At 42.6% G+C, this 23732-nt stretch overlaps 1 protein-coding gene across 1 annotated transcript; it reads left to right on the top strand.

The window, feature by feature from the left end:
- The first annotated feature begins 8573 nt into the window (after window positions 1–8573).
- Window positions 8574–16677, top strand: LOC127310350 (aspartic proteinase oryzasin-1). Its single transcript, XM_051341034.2, has 13 exons — window positions 8574–8931; window positions 9026–9086; window positions 9932–10026; window positions 10122–10234; window positions 10481–10649; window positions 10738–10777; window positions 10880–10944; window positions 11467–11580; window positions 11667–11731; window positions 12387–12540; window positions 12632–12751; window positions 13000–13088; window positions 16593–16677. Exons 1-13 carry the CDS (start codon window positions 8581–8583, stop codon window positions 16675–16677), a joined length of 1521 nt encoding a protein of 506 aa, XP_051196994.1. The 5' UTR covers window positions 8574–8580.
- Window positions 16678–23732: the final 7055 nt, after the last annotated feature.

Consider the following 23732-nt stretch of genomic DNA (forward strand, 5'->3'; position numbering starts at 1 on the left):
ACTATAAGAAGCCTTCGTCGATAATAACTCCAGTACCGAGAGCCACGATACGGAAAACCTTCCAGAGACGCCGCCGCCGTCAATCCCATCTCGGGGGATTCAGGAGATCGCCTCCGGCACCTTGCCGGAGAGGGGAATCATCTCCCGGAGGACTATTCACCGCCATGGTCGCCTTCGGAGTGATGACTGAGTAGTTCACCCCTGGACTATGGGTCCATAGCAGTAGCTAGATGGTCATCTTCTCCTAATTGTGCTTCATTGTTGGATCTTGTGAGCTGCCTAACATGATCAAGATCATCTATCTGTAATGCTACATGTTGTGTTTGTTGGGATCCGATGAATATGGAATACTATGATATGTTGATTATCAATCTATTATCTATGTGTTGTTTATGATCTTGCATGCTCTCCGTTACTAGTAGAGGCTCTGGCCAAGTTTTTGCTTGTAACTCCAAGAGGGAGTATTTATGCTCGATAGTGGGTTCATGCCTCCATTAAATCTGGGACAGTGACAGAAAGTTCTAAGGTTGTGGATGTGCTGTTGCCACTAGGGATAAAACATCGATGCTATGTCTAAGGATGTATGTGTTGATTACATTACGCACCATACTTAATGCAATTGTCTGTTGTTTGCAACTTAATACTGGAAGGGGTTCGGATGATAACCTGAAAGTGGACTTTTTAGGCATAGATGCATGCTGGATAGCGGTCTATGTACTTTGTCGTAATGCCCAATTAAATCTCACACTACTCATCATAACATGTATGTGCATGGTCATGCCCTCTTTATTTGTAAATTGCCCAACTGTAATTTGTTCACCCAACATGCTATTTATCTTATGGGAGAGACACCACTAGTGAACTGTGGACCCCGGTCCATTCTTTTAATCTGATACAATCTACTGCAATACTTGTTCTACTGTTTTCTGCAAACAATCATCATCCACACTATACATCTAATCCTTTGTTACAGCAAGCCGGTGAGATTGACAACCTCACTGTCATGTTGGGGCAAAGTAATTTGGTTGTGTTGTGCAGGTTCCACGTTGGCGCCGGAATCCCTGGTGTTGCGCCGCACTACACTTCGCCGCCATCAACCTTCAACGTGCTTCTTGACTCCTACTGGTTCGATAAACCGTGGTTTCTTACTGAGGGAAACTTACTGCTGTACGCATCATACCTTCCACTTGGGGTTCCCAACGGTCGCGTGCTGTACGCGTGTCAAGCTAAATTTCTGGCGCCGTTGCCGGGGAGATCAAGACACGCTGCAAGGGGAGTCTCCACTTCCAATCTCTTTACTTTGTTTTTGTCTTGCTTTATTTTATTTACTACTTTGTTTGCTGCACTAAAAAAAACACAAAAAAATAGTTGCTAGTTTTACTTTATTTGCTATCTTGTTTGCTATATTAAAAACACAAAAAAAATTAGTTACTTGCATTTTACTTTTGTTACCATGTCTAGTTCTGCACCTGTTACTTCTTCACCTGAGGAATTAGTCTTCACTTTTAAACAAGGGGATGAGGAGAGTTTTAAAGATGCTTGGTCCAGAATTTTTGATTCTTATCGTAAAGCTGAAACTCAAATGACTCTAAGTTTGCTCCTTAGTAACTTTTATTTTGGGCTTATGATTCGCTATAGATATGCCTTGGATGCTGTAGTGGGAGGAGATTTCCTTCATTGCAATGGGGATCAAGATTTTAATGCCATAAAAAAATTGGTTGCATCACATAGTTCAGCTAATAACTTTGATTCATCTCTTATTAGCATTTATAATAGATTAAACACTCTTGAGACAAGTGCATCTTGCTTGAAAGAAAATTATAGCTATGTTCATAACCGTCTTGATCAAGTTTTAGTGAACTCTGAACCTTCAATATTGGACCCTACTATTAAAGTTGTTATCGGTGGTGAAACTTTTCATGCCAATTGTGATATTATGTCTGAATTTTGCCTTATGCCTAAGAGTATTTATGAATCTTTGACACTTTGGGGACTCGTTGAAGGGGGAGAAGGAATAACTCTTATTGATAACTCTGTTATAATTCCTAAGGGAATAGCCGAGGGTGTGCATACAACCATTCTTGGGAGAACAGTATCCACTGATTATCTTGTTATTGAATGTGTAGGAATAGGACAAATCACACTCGGAAGATCCCTACTGAAACTATTGGGAGCAGTCATAAATATGAGAGAAGGCACCCTAAAATTCACCTCTACACCGGGGGGTAGACATGTATTCCCTAAATCAAAGAGTAAGAAAAAGAATAAGAAGGGTAGGCGTAAAGCCCGAGGTAATGTTGATGCTTCGTCTCTTGATAATACTTGATACACACTTTCTGCGCCTAGCTGGAAGGCGTTAAACAAAAGCGCTTATGGGAGACAACCCATGATTTTACTACTGCACTTTTCTTTTATATTTGAGTCTTGGAAGTTGTTACTACTGTAGCAACCTCTCCTTATCTTAGTTTTGTTGCATTGTTGTGCCAAGTAAAGTCTTTGACAGTAAGGTTCATACTAGATTTGGATTACTGCGCAGAAACAGATTTCTTGCTGTCACGAATCTGGGCCTAATTCTCTGTAGGTAACTCAGAAAATTATGCCAATTTACGTGAGTGATCCTGAGATATGTACGCAACTTTCATTCAATTTGAGAAGTTTCATTTGATCAAGTCTGGTGCCTCTTAGAAATTCGTCTTTACGGACTGTTCTGTTTTGACAGATTCTGCCTTTTATTTCGCATTGCCTGTTTTGCTATGCTTGATGGATTTTTCTATTCAATTAACTTTCAGTAGCTTTGTGCAATGTCCAGAAGTGTTAAGAATGGTTATGTCACCTCTGAACATGTGAATTTTGATTGTGCACTAACCCTCTAATGAGTTGTTTTGAGTTTGGTGTGGAGGAAGTTTTCAAGGATCAAGAGAGGAGGATGATACAATATGATCAAGGAGAGTGAAAGCTCTAAGCTTGGGGATGCCCCGGTGGTTCACCCCTGCATATTTCAACAAGACTCAAGCGTCTAAGCTTGGGGATGCCCAAGGCATCCCCTTCTTCATCGACAACATTATCAGGTTCCTCTAGTGAAACTATATTTTTATTCCATCACATCTTATGTACTTTGCTTGGAGCGTCTGTTTGTTTTTATTTTTGTTTTGTTTGAATAAAGTTGGATCCTAACATTCATTGTGTGGGAGAGAGACACGCTCCGCTGTTGCATATGGACAAATATGTCCTTAGGCTTTACTCATAGTGTTCATGGCGAAGGTTGAATCTTCTTCGTTAAATTGTTATATGGTTGGAAACGGGAAATGCTACATGTGTTAATTGGTAGAATGTCTTGGATAATGTGATACTTGGCAATTGTTGTGCTCATGTTTAAGCTCTTGCATCGTATACTTTGCACCTATTAATGAAGAAATACATAGAGCTTGCTAAAATTTGGTTTGCATAATTGGTCTCTCTAAGGTCTAGATAATTTCTAGTAAGGGTCGAACAACAAGGAAGACGGTATAGAGTCTTATAATGCTTACAATATGTCTTTTATGTGAGTTTTGCTGTACCGGTTCATACTTGTGTTTGTTTCAAATAGCCTTGCTAGCCTAAGCCTTGTATTGAGAGGGAATACTTCTCGTGCATCCAAATCCTTGAGCCAAACACTATGCCACTTGTGTCCACCATACCTACCTACTACATGGTATTTCTCCGCCATTCCAAAGTAAATTGCTTGAGTGCTACCTTTAAAATTTCTGTCCTTTATCTTTGCAATATATAGCTCATGGGACAAATAGCCTGAAAACTATTGTGGTATTGAATATGTACTTATGCATTTTATTTCTTATAAGTTGCTTGTTGTGCGATAACCATGTTCCTGGGGACGCCATCAACTACTCTTTGTTTAATATCATGTGAGTTGCTATGCATGTCCGTCTTGTCTGAAGTAAGGGCGATTTACCATGAGTTGAATGATTTGAGCATGCATACTGTTAGAGAAGAACATTGGGCCGCTAACTAAAGCCATGATCCATGGTGGAAGTTTCAGTTTTGGACAAATATCCTCAATCTCATATGAGAAAATTAATTGTTGTTGAATGCTTATGCATTAAAGAGGAGTCCATTATCTGTTGTCTATGTTGTCCCGGTATGGATGTCTAAGTTGAGAATAATCAAAAGCGAGAAATCCAATGCGAGCTTTCTTCTTAGACCTTTGTACATGCGGCATAGAGGTACCCCTTTGTGACATTTGGTTAAAACATATGTATTGCGGTGATAATCCAGGTAATCCGAGCTAATTAGGACAAGGTGCGGGCACTATTAGTATACTATGCATGAGGCTTGCAACTTGTAGGATATAATTTACATGATGCATATGCTTTATTACTACCGTTGACAAAATTGTTTCTTGTTTTCAAAACCAAAGCTCTAGCACAAATATAGCAATCGATGCTTCCCTCGTCGAAGGGCCTTTCTTCTACTTTTATGTTGAGTCAGTTCACCTATTTCTCTCCATCTCAAGAAGCAAACACTTGTGTGAACTGTGCATTAATTTCTACATACTTGCATATTGCATTTTTTATATTACTTTATGTTGACAATATCCATGAGATATACATGTTACAAGTTGAAAGCAACCGCTGAAACTTAATCTTCCTTTGTGTTGCTTCAATACCTTTACTTTGAATTTATTGCTTTATGAGTTAACTCTTATGCAAGACTTATTGATGCTTGTCTTGAAAGTACTATTCATGAAAAGTCTTTGCTATATGATTCATTTGTTTACTCATGTCATTTACCATTGCTTTGACCGCTGCATTCATTACATGTGCTTACAATAGTATCGATCAAGATTATGATGCCATGTCACTTCAGAATTTATCTTTGTTATCGTTTACCTACTCGGGACGAGCAGGAACTAAGCTTGGGGATGCTGATACGTCTCCAACGTATCGATAATTTCTTATGTTCCATGCCACTTTATTGATGATACCTACATGTTTTATACATACTTTATGTCATATTTATGCATTTTCCGTCACTAACCTATTAACGAGATGCCGAAGAGCGATTCTTTGTTTCTGCTGTTTTTGGTTTCAGAAATCCTAGTAAGGAAATATTCTCGGAATTGGACGAAATCAACGCCCAGGATCTTATTTTTCCACGAAGCTTCCAGAACACTGGGGGAGATACGAAGTGGGGCGACGAGGCGGCGACACGCCAGGGCGGCGCGGCCCAAGCCCTGGCCACGCCGGCCTAGTGTGTGGGCCCCTCGCGTCGCCCCTAAACCTACATCTCCGACTATAAGAAGCCTTCGTCGATAATAACTCCAGTACCGAGAGCCACGATACGGAAAACCTTCCAGAGACGCCGACGCCGCCAATCCCATCTCGGGGGATTCAGGAGATCGCCTCCGGCACCCTGCCGGAGAGGGGAATCATCTCCCGAAGGACTCTTCACCGCTATGGTCGCCTCTGGAGTGATGAGTGAGTAGTTCACCCCAGGACTATGGGTCCATAGCAGTAGCTAGATTGTCATCTTCTCCTAATTGTGCTTCATTGTTGGATCTTGTGAGCTGCCTAACATGATCAAGATCATCTATCTGTAATGCTACATGTTATGTTTGTTGGGATCCGATGAATATGGAATAGTATGCTATGTTGATTATCAATTTATTATCTATGTGTTGTTTATGATCTTGCATGCTCTCCGTTACTAGTAGAGTCTCTGGTCAAGTTTTTGCTTGTAACTCCAAGAGGGAGTATTTATGCTCGATAGTGGGTTCATGCCTCCATTAAATCTGGGACAGTGACAGAAATTTCTAAGGTTGTGGATGTGCTATTGCCACTAGGGATAAAACATCGATGCTATGTCTAAGGATGTATGTGTTGATTACATTACGCACCATACTTAATGCAATTGTCTGTTGTTTGCAACTTAATACTGGAAGGGGTTCGGATGATAACCTGAAAGTGGTCTTTTTAGGCGTAGATGCATGGTGGATAGCGGTCTATGTACTTTGTCGTAATGCCCAATTAAATCTCACACTACTCATCATAACATGTATTTGCATGGTCATGCCCTCTTTATTTGTAAATTGCTCAACTGTAATTTGTTCACCCAACATGCTATTTATCTTATGGGAGAGACACCACTAGTGAACTGTGTACCCCGGTCCATTCTTTTAATCTGATACAATCTACTGCAATACTTGTTCTACTGTTTTCTGCAAACAATCATCATCCACACTATACATCTAATCCTTTGTTACATCAAGCCGGTGAGATTGACAACCTCACTGTCATGTTGGAGCAAAGTAATTTGGTTGTGTTGTGCAGGTTCCACGTTGGCGCCGGAATCCCTGGTGTTGCGCCGCACTACACTTCGCCGCCATCAACCTTCAACGTGCTTCTTGACTCCTACTGGTTCGATAAAGCTTGGTTTCTTACTGAGGGAAACTTACTGCTGTACGCATCACACCTTCCACTTGGGGTTCCCAACGGCCGCGTGCTGTACGCGTGTCAATAACGTGTAATTATTCCATTTGTCCACGTGGCATGCTTCAATTGGTAAGCATGTCGTCATCAGACCGACACGTGTTGGCTTCGTAATGCGCCACGTTACCCATGCCACGGCGATACTAATGTCAGGCTAGACGACAAAGCTTAATTAGAGTCGACCAAACTGACAGCTTAATGATTGGTCTAATAAGTAAATCATTGTGTCGAGATGGTAACCATTGGCCTGACACACCTGACACGGTGGTCGCCGATGAGGGTAACCGGCGCATGACGGTTATTTGCGTCACAACGACTTGGGTCGGGCGGGCTCTGGGCCAGCACAAATCTGTCATGGATCTGTGACAGCCAAATCTAACAGTCAGCCCAGCCATCTGTGACGAGAGGTTCGCCACGGCATTCCAAACCGTCAGTATGAGGTCTCCGTGATGGTTTTGGCACATCCGCTGATGAACTAAAATCATTATGGACTTGCGAGTTGTTTGTAGTGCGTGCATGTGACAATATCCACTCAGCTGACCAGAACGAGGGTGCCCCCGGCCAGGGAAAGGCCAACCTCCACGACCAGGTGGCGTGGGCAAGAGCGGAGGAGCCCCGACGAGAGTTGGCACTGGTGTAGTAGGACCTCGAGTCTCAAGGACAGAGGGGACCCCAAGAAGACCAGCACCACGCAAACGAGTCTCCTCAGCCCAGAGCTCAGTCAACACCTCTAAGATAGGAACACGACCCCGGTTAAACAGCTCAGAACGGTATAGTACACCAATGGCTAATTTGACCCAACAACCATTTATATCGATTCGTTCCTTTCCTTTCATCTCTTGCCTTGTTTGTATTCTCTTTAAGTCTTTCCTTGCATGGTGTAGTACATCAACAGGTAATTTGAGCCAATAGCCATATAGACCGGTTTGCGCCATTCCTTTTATCTCTTGCCTTGTTTGTCTTTTCTTTAAATTTATCCTTGTATGATGTGGTACACGAATGGCTAGTTTTACGAAACAACCATATAGAGCTGTTGGCTCATTTCATTTTATCTCTTGCCTTCTTTGTATTCTCTTTATGTCTTTCTTTGTATTGTGTAGTATGTTTCACCTAACAACCATATAGAGCGTTGGATCCATTTTTATCGCTTGCCTTGTTTGTCTTCTTTTTAAATCTTTCATTCTGTGGTGTAGTACAACAATGGATAGTTTGACCTAACAACCATATAGAGCGGCTGGCTCCTTTTCTTTTATATCTTGCCTTGTTTGTATTCTCTCTAATTCTTTCCTTGTATGTGTTTCACATGGGGCTTTTTAACCTCATATTTAATATGCAACCGAGATAAGATAGAGATCATCGATTCCGCCAACAGCTGGATGTTTCCTATTTTGCAACCATGCATGAGCACAAAAAACTGGCTTGTTATAATGGTGTCATCTTCCATTTCTTCTCATGCTTCGCGATTAACAAGCCATGTTGCACACTAGTTATTCACCACCGACAAGCAATCTATTTTTGCCTCTTTAGGCAATCGTACATGACCACCGGAGACACTAGCTTGCAACAACTTTGTGATCCCGCGGTGAACCCAACAAAATCCACCGCGTGACATGATCACCCCATCCTAATCTGACGGCTCACATAAGGGCATTGGATTATCCAACGGTGGAATGATCATGTAGCTTTGCAATGTCCACCGGCCAAAGTTTATAAATTGACCCAAGATGATGCAATGTTGCACACTTCGCAAGTTCACCGGGCACTCTGCTCCTTCCCTACCACTGTTGTTCGGTGAGTTCTCTCTCTCTTCTCTAGGTAGAATACTTAAGAAAAACTTATCATCTATGAACTGCAATCCAGCATATCTCTTGTTTGTGTGTTTTCTGAACCCCTAATAAGTTTCAACCGGTTTTCGATTTGATGGTGATCAGATCGAGCCAATGTTTTATTATGATTTTGGTCTACTTCCATGGCTCACCGATTTTATCATGTTTCATCTTATTATTAGTACTCTGTGATCTGATTTTTCACAAAAAAAAATCTTGTAATTGCGATGGGGAATTTCTCTCTTAAATTTGCAGCTCATAGCGCAGCCATGGGAACCGGCCACGTCACGCTCCAACACCTACTCATCCTTTCCGCCGTGCTCCTCCTCGGCACGCCCGTGGAGGGCCTGGTCCGCATCGCGCTGAAGAAGCTACCGGTCGGCCAGAACCTCCTCGTCGCTGGAGAGGACGCTCAGACCTTCCTCGCGCAGCACCACGGCCTCGTCCATAACGAGGAGCCACAGCCACTGCCAAAGAGAGATATCGTAATACTGAAGAACTACCAAAACACTCAGTACTACGGTGAGGTCGGCATCGGAATGCCGCCACAGAACTTCACCGTCATCTTCGACACAGGCAGCTCCAACCTCTGGGTGCCCTCCTCCGAGTGCTACTCTTCGGTATGTGCCCTAATCTCGTCAAGTCTTTAACAGTTTGGTTATTATTTATGATAGCACTAATATGGGGTGTATGTTTTGGGAACTTCTGTTGCAGACTGCATACCACTTGCACAAGAGTTACAAAGCCAGCCGGTCAAGCACGTACACGAAGAAAGGTTTATTAATCTAACATATTGTCCATGCATATGTAGTAAATAGCTTATAGGAAAGAAAATACTGCATTAGTCTCTAAATAGATATTAAAATTTATCAAAATTTAGATGTATCTAGATGTTATTTAGTGTCTAGATACATCTAAATTTACATAAACCTCAGAAATCTATTTATAGACGGGGAAAGTACTAACGAGCTGATGCACCACTAAGGTATACTGTCGCGGATCTTTGGGCCGAAGTATTGCTAACGTCTTATATAGTGGTACACCGCTAATAAACAGGTTATTGGTGGCATACTAGCCAAATAGCACGACACCAAATGTGGACATGTTCTCAACTGCCGGTGGTCGTGTGAGACAGTATCACACACATGCCACCAAACGCACCGCACCACTAACCCCGGACCACCTCCCTCCTCATGCCCTGCTCCTACAACAAAGGGTGGACCTAGCATCCCTCTTGCCCGGGCAGCCGCCCGGGCTTCCTGCCAGCCGGCATGCTTATTTTTCCCCTACTTTATATCTATTTGATACAAAATTAGCACACTAAGCCTATTTTGGCCAGACTTCAAAATTTTCCTAGGTCCGCTTATGCCTACGACCTACAACCTGTCTCCATGCCTGCCGCTCGAATCTGCCATCGCCGGTGAAGAAGTCCTCATCTCTAACGTCCTCGATAGCCTATTTTCCTACTGGTCATGTATGCACTATGAGATGATGATATCCTAACACATTGTCCACGTATTTTCTTCACCTAGGCATTAATCAGATGGTTTAGATTAAACTCTAGTAACCAGGAAAATGATGTTTTCCATGAATATAATATTTCATTTCCAATCTTTGCAGGAAAAAGGGTATCAATTCACTACAAAACTGGTGCAATTGTTGGTTATATTAGCCAAGACAATGTGCAAGTTGGTGGTCTAGTTGTGCAAAATCAGGTTTACGCTCTGCACCAGAAGGACACATTTATATTATGCAATGTGATGTGCATCCTATTTTAGATTATACTAATTTTATTATGCTGCCCTATTAGAATTTTATTGAAGCTTCGTTGGAACCAAGTATTACTTTCATGCTTGGAAAATTTGATGGCATTGTTGGTCTTGGGTTTAAAGAAATGTCATTCGGGGGTGCCGAACCTGTTTGGTGAGAAATGTTGCCTAACTGAATTTGTCTGTTTTTCCTATTTATTAACACTATCAACACTAGACTTGACTATTTTAATTTATGTGTATTGTTTTATGTACTATATTAATATCTAAATGGTGCACTGTGGGTTCTTCTAATTTACTGGCATATTGTGGGTTCTTTTAATTTACTGGCATATCGTATCACCAAATGTGTATCATATAACAAGATTTCTTATCCCTGACATCACAAGCGAAATTATAGGTATAACATGGTTAGCCAAGGTCTGGTTGGTAGCCCCGTTTTCTCATTCTGGTTCAATCGACATGCTGGTCAAGTGAAGGGAGGAGAAATAGTTTTTGGAGGAGTTGATCCTAATCATTACAAGGGAAGCCATACTTATGTCCCTGTTACTAAGAAGGGATACTGGAAGGTGAAACCATTTTGTTTAGTTGAGTAATCTTGAAATTCAAGATGGAATAACTAGTTTGTGCTCATAAATTTTGCCCCACTTGCTTCAGTTTGATATGGGCGACGTCTTGATTGGAGGAAACTCCACAGGTACTAACATGTCATCTTGTCATGATAAATCATACACAGTATATGGTCGTATATAAATACAAAATGTTTTTAATCATTTTCTTATACCTGTATTTCTATTAGGATTATGTAAATCTGGTTGTGCAGCAATAGTAGATTCGGGAACTTCATTTCTTACTGGCCCCACGGTATGTGTTTGAGATCTATTCATGTTTATTCCCATAAGTAAGGAAAGGGGCTTTACTTAATGCATCTAACCTTGATTTATCGATAAAACCTCACAATCAACATTTCTAGTAACCTAAACGAGACATTCCTTCGCTATTTAGGCCATAACCCATATGTTTTTGCCTTGAATTTTACCTTTTAGTGGAGGAAATGTCCATTGTGAAGATAAAATGTATGGTTAGATCCATTGTAGATGTTTCTTTTGATTGAATTATGGTAGTTATAGTAGAAGGAAAAGCTCAATAGAAAACTTTAAATATATAATTTTCGCAATTACCATCTCCTTAGAAGCAGAACTAGTAATATTACATAATGTGAAGATCATCAAAATAAAACCTAATAGACCAGCATGACACGTTTTGAAGCATATTAGGTATAACATCTTTGTCGATAGATCATAGAGTCATCTCCGGTGGGTTCATTTTCCATTCTTTTCCTTTAGTCTCTATGTGTTTGCTGAATCAGTACTGAAATATATACAGGCGATAATTACGGAAATAAATTGGAGAATTGGTATACCTAGGAGAGTGAGCAAAGCGTGCAAGAACGTTGTTTCAAAGTTTGGGCGGCAGATCCTGGATTTGCTGCTAAAGCGGGTTTGCTCATTTCCAAAAGTTGCTTTCTAGCTTGATCTGTGATGCATAAGGCTTGTAAACTCTTCTTTTCCGGGACTATGATGCAGATATTGCCAAGAAGGATATGTGACATACTTCGTTTATGTTTCTTTGTTGGACCTCATGGTGTAAGGTAAGAGTTGAGTCTCGCTTGTACCTGTTGTAGTTATGGATGTTCTGCACAATCTATATGCTGTGAAATATGCATTAAAACATGAAACATAGATATTGTGCAAGTAAGAGGATAATTAGTGTGTGGGCAATTATAGTGTATATAATATGTATTCATTAATACATATGATATGAATTCATTAATACATATGATTTATATGTCAGAATATTGCTCGCGCATTCTGTTTACAACACTTTGAAAATACCTTCATTTGTTATGTCTCTTATTTACAACCGCATACAGGGCGACGTATATAACATACAGCGGCAGAGCCATGACAACAATCTTGTGTAGTCGTTTCCAAGGCGTGTAGTTAAATATATGTATTTATACCCTGAGGATAATTTATGCAGTAGTGTTAATTGCCATATTTCGTAGTACCAACAAAAAAAAAGATCATTTATGCAGTAGTGTTAATTGCCATATTTCTCAACGTACCGAAATTCTTTGATTTGCTTGGAATAATTTTCCCTAACCGGCATTGAAGGAATTTAGAATTCAATAGATGAAGAGTGGAAGTACATACAGAAGTAGGTTTGGTCTCCTTTTGACCATTCACATTGTATTCCTTATGTTCCGATGGTTGGCATTGTTACGTTCCTTCCTATGTACATAGTGACGACAACGCCGGTATTCAAAGTTTAGAAGATGAAGTTAGGACATCAAATGGTTTTATTGTGTGCAAAGCTTGTGAATGGATTGTTCAATGGACGGTGAAGCATGTTGCAGATAATCAGACTGAGGATTCTATATTGCATACCATTAACGAGGCATGTTTCCTACCTTGTAATACCAATGGAAGAATCACACTGTAACACACAGTTGAACCAGAAACAAAATCTAACTTATTCAACTTTGCAGATATGTGACCATATTCCTATCCCTGCGGAAGAATCATTCGTGGATTGTGGAGAACTTAAATTCATGCCTGACGTCGCCTTCTCCATCGGGACCAAACAGTTTGTGCTCAAACCCGAACAAGTATTGCTTCTTGTCCCTAGTTATTACCTCTCGTATTTTATGCGTGTCCAGATTATCTATCAGTTTTAGCAAGTATCATTTTTTTATTAAGATTCCATATGTTGTTCCCGCAGATTTTTTGAAGATTCGATCCTTACTATATCAGTTATCAATTATAAAATCTTACGTGCATATATAATTGAAGAGCCACACAAGCTTTATTACCGGTTAGTGCTGATTTGGTTTGACTTGTGATTTCTGTTGTCCAGTACATAGTGAAGATTGGTGAGGGTGATGATACCCGATGCATGAGTGGATTCTCAGCTATGGACGCTCCTCCTTCCGGTGGCCCTCTCTGGTAAAGTTATACACGTGTTATGATCTCACAGCTTTCTTGGAATCTATACCTAATAATAAAGGAAGAAGCGTTTCCGTGGTTTGGTCCGTTTTGGTTCGTTTGATTTTCTTCGTCCGTCGTCGCTCGTCCCACTTTCGCTCGCAGTTTCGTGTTCGTATAGGAAACGTTTGTTTGCTATCTCTTCCTGTTTGTACTGAGTTGTAAAAGAAACCGATCGATCTTATTTCCTGTATACGGAGTATATTGCAAGCACCACGTAAGACACCGGCTAGAGCTTCCAGGCGTAGCTCCCCACGATCTCTATTGCGGTATATGGCGGCCGTGGACGACGGCAACCGGCTCCACGTGTGCCTCCGCAACGCCAATGTCCCGGCGAGCGCGAACTCCACAACACAGCTAGGGCACGCTTCTCAAGCCCTTCAGTGGCTGTGACGTGGGCAGCAGCAGCAGCTAGATCCACAGCGCTGAACCGGCATGCAGTCACCAACGCCGCGGATTCAGTTGGCCTCCCGTCGCGGCGCCCTCGGCGGCTTTCGCGGATTCAGTTGGCCTCCCGTCGCGGCGCCCTCGGCGGCTTTCGCGAATAATTCCCGCGTGCCGCCCAACTGCGGGTTGGAGGAGCGTCGTGGAATCAATATACGGTTTGAGACGGGGGATCGGCGTTTTTTTATGGCCGGCGGCTTGCCGGATCAAAGCGGCAGGAGGTGGCTCGTCGAAAAACGTCCAGGGCTGGCGTCTCCGGACTACTTAACCCTTCCTCTTCAAAGCGGTACATTCGTGTCTTGCAGATGCCGCCCCACCAGCCGGTGGTGCTGAGGATGCTGGAGAGGGGGCATTGACGTGCTGGAACAGCCGCAACGGTACGGTAAGTGGATCTCGATCATGCAGGACTCTTTTTGAATTGTCCTCCCGTCCTGTGCAAGATAAAATCTGAACCAAACAGGTCTGATGCTCTGATGCATATGTGAAGAGTTGGCTGACGCCCTGCACCGTTGGAGTATATGGAGAAGCGGCGCATCTAGAGTTCTAACACGGTACGAGGAGGAGATGCGGAATCCGCCGAGGTCCGTATGATTTGGTCTGTTGTTTCTTTTCCTTCCAACTCTTAATTTTTTTTATCGTGCACGGCCTGGAAAGCAATCATCTTTCCATTGTGCATCGTCAGGAATCCGGCAGGTGCAGGCCCGTATATACTGGTGAGGAACTCGGGCGGCTACAATGCGATAAAAAGGAAATAGATTGTCAGTCAATCAATCTGGCGAGAAACGGGACGCTGCGATGCGATGCGATAGAAAAGAAAATATTGATCGCCAACCAATCAATCCAGCGAACTAACGATACACGTGATGACGGTTTATCATCCTGCTGCTGGTACGGGCGGTCTGCTTTGATCGTCTCGAGGTCGGAGATGAGAGGGTCGCGTGGATAGTGTGGTATGCCGCTTGTGCGTGCCACGCAGCACAACATACTAGGTAGACGGCGCAGTGCAGCTGCACGCTGTGTGATAGTACGCCCGGCGAGGCAGGTCTAGGTGGGTGTGTGCGGACGCGCGAGGCACCAGCCAAGGTGGAGCGCGGCAGTACATCTAGCCAGGTAGGCGCCGACGTGCGGGACATGTACTGCTCGTGGCCACCTGGGTTGCTTCTTATTCTCTGGCGTGGACATGATGAACAACAAGTTGTGAACGGCGACATCACTGGTTGATGGTGGACATGCCAAGTTCGAAGATAGGATGTCGCAGCATGTGCTCACTTCACATACAACACCAAGCTCGAAGATAGGCCCCGCCTTCTCACAACATGCTTTGGCAGCCGCAATGTTTCGACAGTCTTGGAGTCATCATGTGGGGCATGTGCAGCGATGGCTCGCCATGCATACCATGAAGGAGCTCTTCAAGCGGTCATCAGTGAGCTTGATGGTCCACCGCAAGTTCCATTGCTATGCCTTTCTTCAACAGCGAGTACAATTAGGAGGGGCGGGTACTGATGTTCCTCGAGGCGTTCGAGCAGCTGAGCACCATGGGGACCGTCACCCAAGATGGACTGCTTTCCATCATTTTTCGTGAGACCGTGAGAATTAGGAGCGCCGGCTGGGTGAACTCCACGACATGCGTTGTTTAGGCCTCTAGCAGAAAGCTTGATCTCTCATCGGCAGCTAACCAAGGCCTATTTGATTATAGAACATGCATGTCACTCCCTATGGTTGCAGCAGATTTGGAAAGCTACACGCGACATAGCTGACCTAGGAGTCAATGACCCTATCGGTTCTATTGATTAGTTACCTTACAATGAATTCAGGAATTAGGAACAATCCCCTACCTCCAAGGCGTTGGTGATCGGGGCATGGCCATGGTGGCTGGATCCATAAAAAAAAAAGCATGGTGCCTGATTCAGTTTTTTCTTGATATCTTTCCAGATAAGTTTTCTTAGATGTGAGCTCGGATTTGTTTTCTCAAGATTTTCGTGTGAAATATTTTCATGAACAAGCTTTAATGGTTGATGTGTTTTCTCACTATGTACTCATATTCATGTTCAAGATGCTCACGTTATTCATGCTAATGTAATGATCATATGGTTATGGACAAATAATTGTTAAGAAACATATCAGGGTAACTATCGGTTTTTTGTTCGTGCACCAGATGTGAGCACATGTCGGATTCTATATATGAATGTCTATATTTTTTAAACTTTGATCCACCAATTGGTCTTGGTTCAATTTTTTGTGTGTTTTGCAAATCATGAATGAAATTTCTTTCAAAGAACTTGAATTTTAGATCTGAAACACAACTCACAATTTAACAATTTAACGTTTTCATTGTTGGATCAAATTTCTTATTCTTGAAATTTCCCTAGGAAGAAAATTTCGTTTGTGCTTCGAAACCTTTGATCCACGTGCTTTCTTTTTAATTGTTGAGAAACACTATCTTAATATTTATGTTATATCAAGCTTGTTTTAAAATTTATGTTTGAAGAAAGGGAGATACTGGGTAGTTATAGAAACTACAATATATGTGAGTGGGGTAAAAAGAGTGAGTTTTACAATACATTAAATTTAGATTCGAAAGACACCTCATAATAAATCGTTATCATAGTTGGATCAATTTTTTATTTTTGAAATTGCTTCGAAAAAAAAATCTTCTTCATAATGCTCGGGTATAGTTTGAAATCTTGACCAAAGTGCTTTCTAATTAATTGTATGACACCCATTATGTGCGCCCGACAATACCAACATTAGTGTGGGCGATGTGACATCAAGTGAGATATCTTGGATTATTTTCTCCCGTTGCAACGCACGGGCATACTTACTAGTCAATATAAAAGTTGTTTATGATACCTCTTCTTCAGAAAAAAAAAATACTATGTTTGTTAGTTTCAGAGTTTTAGGAATTATTAGGCATTAAAAAGAAAAGAAAAAAGAGCAAGATGTTTGCATCTTCAAAACTGAAAGAAAACGCTCCATGAACTTGCTGTCCTCGGTTCTGACAATGAGAAATTGGTGTCGCAGGATCTTGGGTGATATATTCATGGAAGCCTATCACACGGTCTTTGACTATGGAAATATGAAGATTGGGTTCGCCGAGACAACATAGTTGTTGTTCATGAGCTCTTCCTGCCGGTCTGATGTCCGATCGGCAAAAAAGCATGAATGTGCATATTTGCGTGCTACTAATAATGCCACTGTGGTCCAAGATAATAAACCTGTACATTATCATATGTCAAAGATACTGCTGCAATGCAAGCAGACTTTCATCATAAACTTTGCCACATGATAGCTATCTCGTGATTCCGAATCATCTCGAGGAGAGCTTAACTCACACATGTAAAACACACGCGCACATTCTTACTCTGTGATGGCGTGCTGCTGATCACTTAAACGAATTGGCTAGTTACCGCAATTGCTGCCCGCTACTCGGGCCAATGCCTTGCCAAGCAGCTTGAGCTTCCAGCTCTGCGACGTTAGAATGACGGTGCTGGACGGCGGCGCCACGGCGAAGATGACGTCGTAGCCGTTCCCGTAGGATTCCATGCCGTCGGCCATGGGAATGCCCACGGCCAGCCCGCCCGTCCGCGTCGACTGGTAGATCTTGGCGTACACCGTGCCGAACTGGGCGTCCCGCTGCGCACTGGTGAACCCAGAGTCTCTGCGTGCGACTTGCCGAACTCGTGGATCAGCAGCGGCTTCCGCCTGCACATCGACGTAACCCGGTCCAGGTATACTCGCTCCTCGTGTCTTCCGCCTGGGTGCGCTGTTTCGCAGACACGAAGGAATGGCCCGGCGTCGAAAGAAGGACACTGTTATGTTAAGCATGTATCATCTAATCGAACCACACCTAATCGATCGATCAATCAGCCCCGCGTTCCAGCAGCAGGTCAACCATTTTGTTTCACCGCTCGATTGTTTTCCTGAGTCGCGACAGTCGTCCTCCATCTACATGCACGTGCACATACGCAAGATCGATCGATCCTTCTATTGTTCTCTCTTCAACTTAATTAGCTACTTCTAATGAATATTACAACATCAGGTCCCAACGAGTTTATTCACCAAGGAGCACGTTATTAACTGCTAGTATTACGGGAAATCAATCCTGCGCCAGCTTGGTCGTCGGCTCGTCGCACACTTAGGTCTCCACGCCACGAGCAAATTAAGGGAGGAGCTGGATCTTCTTCTTATCTCTCTCTTCTTCACGTACACGCGTCTTCGCTTTAGTTTCTGAGCGAACTCGTTCCAACAATACAATCGATGAGCTAAATAATCAATCAAACCATCATTTCGGCACCACTAGAGACGAAGCAATTAGTGCTACATATGGTTTTACCGGGCTTCAACTGAATGCCCGACATATTCACACATTTCGGTCAAAATTTATATTCTGAAAACCAAATGAACAACCAAAATTGCATGGCCGAGATTCACCGGTTTCGGCCAATTCTTGGACATAATAATGGAACAACCAAAACTTTAATTCCGGAACGAAATTTGGATTTCCGGCTCAAAGTACTTTGACTTCACCTTCGGCGTAAAAAAATTGCCCGCGGACGCCTTTGTGGACCGTGATTTTTTACATCGGCGAACCTAGTAATGACTCGGCCGCCAAACTCGCCGTAGGTCTCGGGGTTGTACCTCGCGATGATCATGTCGATCGCCGCCTCCGGCCCCAACGGGATTGGCGCCACTGTTGACTTTGGTTGTGTCCACCGCCGCCGATGACCCTTTGTGGCCCACATCCGCGTCCATCTCTCCTCCATGACAAACATATGCCGCGGGAGGACCGGTTCAAAACACATGGCAGCTAGCAGCAATCAAACACAAAGAATGGATTTGATCCAGCTACCAACTAGTACGCAACAACGGTGATGACGGAACTCGATCGTGGCCGGAGATGGGTTGGATGTCCCGATGCCGGCGGTGGCAAGATTAACAAGAGGTACAATAATAGTTGTAGTAGATGGAAGGAATGACTGGAGTGCAACAATCGTGTATGTCTCTAGGTACGGATTCGTGCCTTAGCTTTAAGCCGGTTGACCCTTACCTTGGTCTACACTTAGCTTATCGCCATGCCGTATTCCAGCGTAGCCCGGTTATCCTACATATTAATCTTATGCCGGCTAATTACACCCAATCTTAACCTACTAGGGGTTATCCCCTCCCACAACATTAAACTAATGTTCCTATAACTGTACTCGTTTAACTGTGATATGTGTATGCGTGTAATAATTCTAGTTTAATGTACATATTATATGTTTGTAATTATTCATGTTACTTTCGTGGCTTCGGTTTCTCCAAGCAAGCCCATTGAGCCGTTTTATGTCATGTACGAATGTACGATGCTTATTCCTGGATCTCTAATTTATCATAGCAGGCTAATATCCTTTCTATGACGGGTCGTGGGCGCGCCGTGTCATATACTAAACTGGAAAACTGGGCCGAATATAATCCAGTCGTGAAGATATAAATCTATCATCTCATCAAGGGCCATGCCATATTTTTAACTGGGCCGAACTAGAAATCCAGCCCAGCTATAAGCAGGCCTCATGTTGCGGGCTTCGAACGGGCCTATTTTTAACTCGGCCGAACTAGAAATCCGGCCCAGCTATAAGCAGGCCTCGCGTTGCGGGCTTCCAACACGTGGCTATTTCTTATTCGCCCACCTGGTGGAAAGTGCAATCACTAGTTGAAAAAGGGGCTTCTGTCCAGGCCTTTAGTACCGGTATCCTTACGAACCGGTACTAAAGGGTGCATTAGTACCGGTTGCACTGCCCAGGCCTTTAGTACCGGTTCGTAAGGACCTTTAGTACCGGTTCGTGTCATGAACCGGTACTAAAGGGTTAGCGTCAGGCAGAAAACCTTTAGTACCAGTTCGTGACATGACCCGGTACTAAAGGTTTACCTGCTCCCCACGCACCTCCACCCCTCCCCCCCAGTGGTCGCCTTTTTTGCTTTGTAAAATACAAATGAAAATGATAGAAAATTCAAAAAATAAAATGTTTTAAGATTATTATATGTTATGCAACCTACTATTCGGTGAAATTAAGAATTTCGAATTTCGAATTTTTTTGCAAAAAAAGTTTGAAAAATGGTAAAACCGCATTAATTTTTGCATATGACGTCGGAAAAAATCGTATAATATATCAAAATCATCGCGGGGATGTCCACGTGCCATTGGAAATAAAATATGTCATTCTATAAATTGACACGTGTTGAAATGGTATTGGTCCTCTTGCCCTATTACCATTTGTCCACAAATTGAGATGCTATTGGATAACGTGTCGTTATTCCATTCGTCCATGTGGCATGCTTCAATTGGTAAGCATGTCGTCATCAGACCGACACGTGTTGGCTTCGTAATGCGCCACGATACCCATGCGACGGCGATGCTAATGTCAGGCTAGACGACAAAGCTTAATTAGAGTCGACCGAACTGACAGCTTAATGATTGGTCTAACAAGTAAATCATTGTGTCGAGATGGTAACCATTGGCCTGACACACCTGACACGGTGGTCAGCTGTCACATCCCAAATTTCAAATCAATAAGAAAAGGAGTTTCCAATAGTAAAAAATTAGAACTAACTAAACTTTTATTTAAATATGGTGCTATGCTTAGTGTTGCATATGTGGCTAGTGATCATGCATGAATAAATTGATGTTGCCATGATGATTTGTTGAGTGCTTATTAAAGATGCTTAAACCCTAGGACATGATCATGGAACCCAAAAAGAGAGAAAGAAAAGAAATGGAAAAAATTACAAATCATCACTCACATACACTTATGGCCATTTTTGAAAATCCTCAACCAAGGCCATAATGACTTGTGCCAATGCTTGGGAAACATCAATAGACCAATAACAAACACATTTGCATCAAAGAAACACAAATCAAAGCAAAGGAAAATTCAAATTCAATTTACATATGATAATGGTCAAATCTGCCACTATTAATATGTTACTCACTTTGAGCCCTTGTATTAAGCAAATCTTAAACCTAACCGTCCCAGCTCTTTCCACCTCATCCTAGAGCCCATAAAGGTGAACACTTTTTGTGTTGACCAACATGGTTGACTCTGCCTCAATTGCTCAATATAACATTGACAAGTGGCAACTTTGAAACAAAAAGTAGATCATCCACATTTTGGAATTTCACAAATCAACTCAACTTTGCACACCACCACCACCATTGTGTGCCAAATATTAATTGAATCCACTCCACCAAAAATCTCTGCAAAATTTGAAAATTCATTTCTTGCGGCCTGATGCGTGTGGTTGACACGTCCGTTGGGAACCCCAAGAGGAAGGTGTGATGCGCACAGCGGCAAGTTTCTCTCAGTAAGAAACCAAGGTTTAATCGAACCAGTAGGAGTCAAGAAGCACGTTGAAGGTTGATGGCGGCGGGATGTAGTGCGGCGCAACACCAGGGATTCCGGCGCCAACGTGGAACCTGCACAACACAACCAAAGTACTTTGCCCCAACGAAACAGTGAGGTTGTCAATCTCACCGGCTTGCTGTAACAAAGGATTAACCGTATTGTGTGGAAGATAATTGTTTGCAGAAAACAGTAGAACAAGTATTGCAGTAGATTGTATTTCAGTAAAGAGAATTGGACCGGGGTCCACAGTTCACTAGAGGTGTCTCTCCCATAAGACAAACAGCATGTTGCGTGAACAAATTACAGTTGGGCAATTGACAAATAAAGAGGGCATGACCATGCACATACATATCATGATGAGTATAGTGAGATTTAATTGGGCATTACGACAAAGTACATAGACCGCCATCCAACTGCATCTATGCCTAAAAAGTCCACCTTCAGGTTATCATCCGAACCCCTTCCAGTATTAAGTTGCAAAGCAACAGACAATTGCATTAAGTATGGTGCGTAATGTAATCAACAACTACATCCTTAGACATAGCATCAATGTTTTATCCCTAGTGGCAACAGCACAACACAACCTTAGAACTTTCTGTCACTGTCCCAGGTGTCAATGCAGGCATGAACCCACTATCGAGCATAAATACTCCCTCTTGGAGTTACAAGCATCTACTTGGCCAGAGCATCTACTAGTAACGGAAAGCATGCAAGATCATAAACAACACATAGATATAACTTTGATAATCAACATAACAAGTATTCTCTATTCATCGGATCCCAACAAACGCAACATATAGAATTACAGATAGATGATCTTGATCATGTTAGGCAGCTCACAAGATCCGACAATGATAGCACAATGGGGAGAAGACAACCATCTAGCTACTGCTATGGACCCATAGTCCAGGGGTAGACTACTCACACATCACACCGGAGGCGACCATGGCGGCGTAGAGTCCTCCGGGAGATGATTCCCCTCTCCGGCAGGGTGCCGGAGGCGATCTCCTGGATCCCCCGAGATGGGATCAGCGGCGGCGGCGTCTCTGGAAGGTTTTCCGTATCGTGGCTCTCGGTACTGGGGGTTTCGTCATGGAGGCTTTAAGTAGGCGGAAGGGTAGGTCAAGAGGCGGCGCGAGGGGCCCAGACCATAGGGCCGCGCGGCCAGGGCAGGGGCCGCGCCGCCCTATGCTCTAGCTGCCTCGTGGCCCCTCTTCGTCTCGTCTTCGGACTTCTGGAAGCTTCGTGGAAAAATAGGCCCCTGGGCGTTGATTTCGTCCAATTCCGAGAATATTTCCTTACTAGGATTTCTGAAACCAAAAACAGCAGAAACAAAGAATCGGCACTTCGGCATCTTGTTAATAGGTTAGTTCCAGAAAATGCACGAATATGACATAAAGTGTGCATAAAACATGTAGATAACATCAATAATGTGGCATGGAACATAAGAAATTATCGATACGTCGGAGACGTATCAGCATCCCCAAGCTTAGTTCTGCTCGTCCCGAGCAGGTAAAACGATAACACAGATAATTTCTGGAGTGACATGCCATCATAATCTTGATCATACTATTTGTAAAGCATATGTAGTGAATGCAGCGATCAAAATAATGTATATGACATGAGTAAACAAGTGAATCATAAAGCAAAGACTTTTCATGAATAGCACTTCAAGACAAGCATAAACAAGTCTTGCATAAGAGTTAACTCATAAAGCAATAATTCAAAGTAAAGGCATTGAAGCAACACAAAAGAAGATTAAGTTTCAGCGGTTGCTTTCAACTTGTAACATGTATATCTCATGGATATTGTCAACATAGAGTAATATAATAAGTGCAATATGCAAATATGTAGGAATCAATGCACAGTTCACACAAGTGTTTGCTTCTTGAGGTGGAGAGAAATAGGTGAACTGACTCAACATTGAAAGTAAAAGAATGGTCCTCCATAGAGGAAAAGCATCGATTGCTATATTTGTGCTAGAGCTTTGATTTTGAAAACATGAAACAATTTTGTCAACGGTAGTAATAAAGCATATGTACCATGTAAATTATATCTTACAAGTTGCAAGCCTCATGCATAGTGTACTAATAGTGCCCGCACCTTGTCCTAATTAGCTTGGACTACCGGATCATCACAATGCACTGTTTTAACCAAGTGTCACAAAGGGGTACCTCTATGCCGCCTGTACAAAGGTCTAAGGAGAAAGCTCGCATTGGATTTCTCGCTATTGATTATTCTTCAACTTAGACATCCATACCGGGACAACATAGACAACAGATAATGGACTCCTCTTTTATGCATAAGCATGTAACAACAATTAATAATTTTCTCATTTCAGATTGAGGATATATGTCCAAAACTGAAACTTCCACCATGGATCATGGCTTTAGTTAGCGGCCCAATGTTCTTCTCTAACAATATGCATGCTTAACCATAAGGTGGTAGATCTCTCTTACTTCAGACAAGACGGACATGCATAGCAACTCACATGAAATTCAACAATGAATAGTTGATGGCATCCCCAGTGAACATGGTTATCGCACAACAAGCAACTTAATAAGAGATAAAGTGCATAATTACATATTCAATAGCACAATAGTTTTTATGCTATTTGTCCCATGAGCTATATATTGCAAAGGTGAATGATGGAATTTTAAAGGTAGCACTCAAGCAATTTACATTGGAATGGCGGAAAATACCATGTAGTAGGTAGGTATGGTGGACACAAATGGCATAGTGGTTGGCTCAAGTATTTTGGATGCATGAGAAGTATTCCCTC

This window comes from Lolium perenne, chromosome 6 (assembly GCF_019359855.2).
Source record: "Lolium perenne isolate Kyuss_39 chromosome 6, Kyuss_2.0, whole genome shotgun sequence".
NCBI classification, from domain to species: domain Eukaryota; kingdom Viridiplantae; phylum Streptophyta; class Magnoliopsida; order Poales; family Poaceae; genus Lolium; species Lolium perenne.

Excerpts from the sequence above, each read along its gene's own strand:
- LOC127310350 (XM_051341034.2), top strand. The coding sequence starts at position 8,581 with ATGGGAACCGGCCACGTCACGCTCCAACACCTACTCATCCTTTCCGCC. Across the intron at positions 10,945-11,466 it reads CATTTCTTACTGGCCCCACG|GCGATAATTACGGAAATAAA; the intron begins GTATGTGTTTGA and ends AAATATATACAG. Across the intron at positions 13,089-16,592 it reads CCTTCCGGTGGCCCTCTCTG|GATCTTGGGTGATATATTCA; the intron begins GTAAAGTTATAC and ends TTGGTGTCGCAG.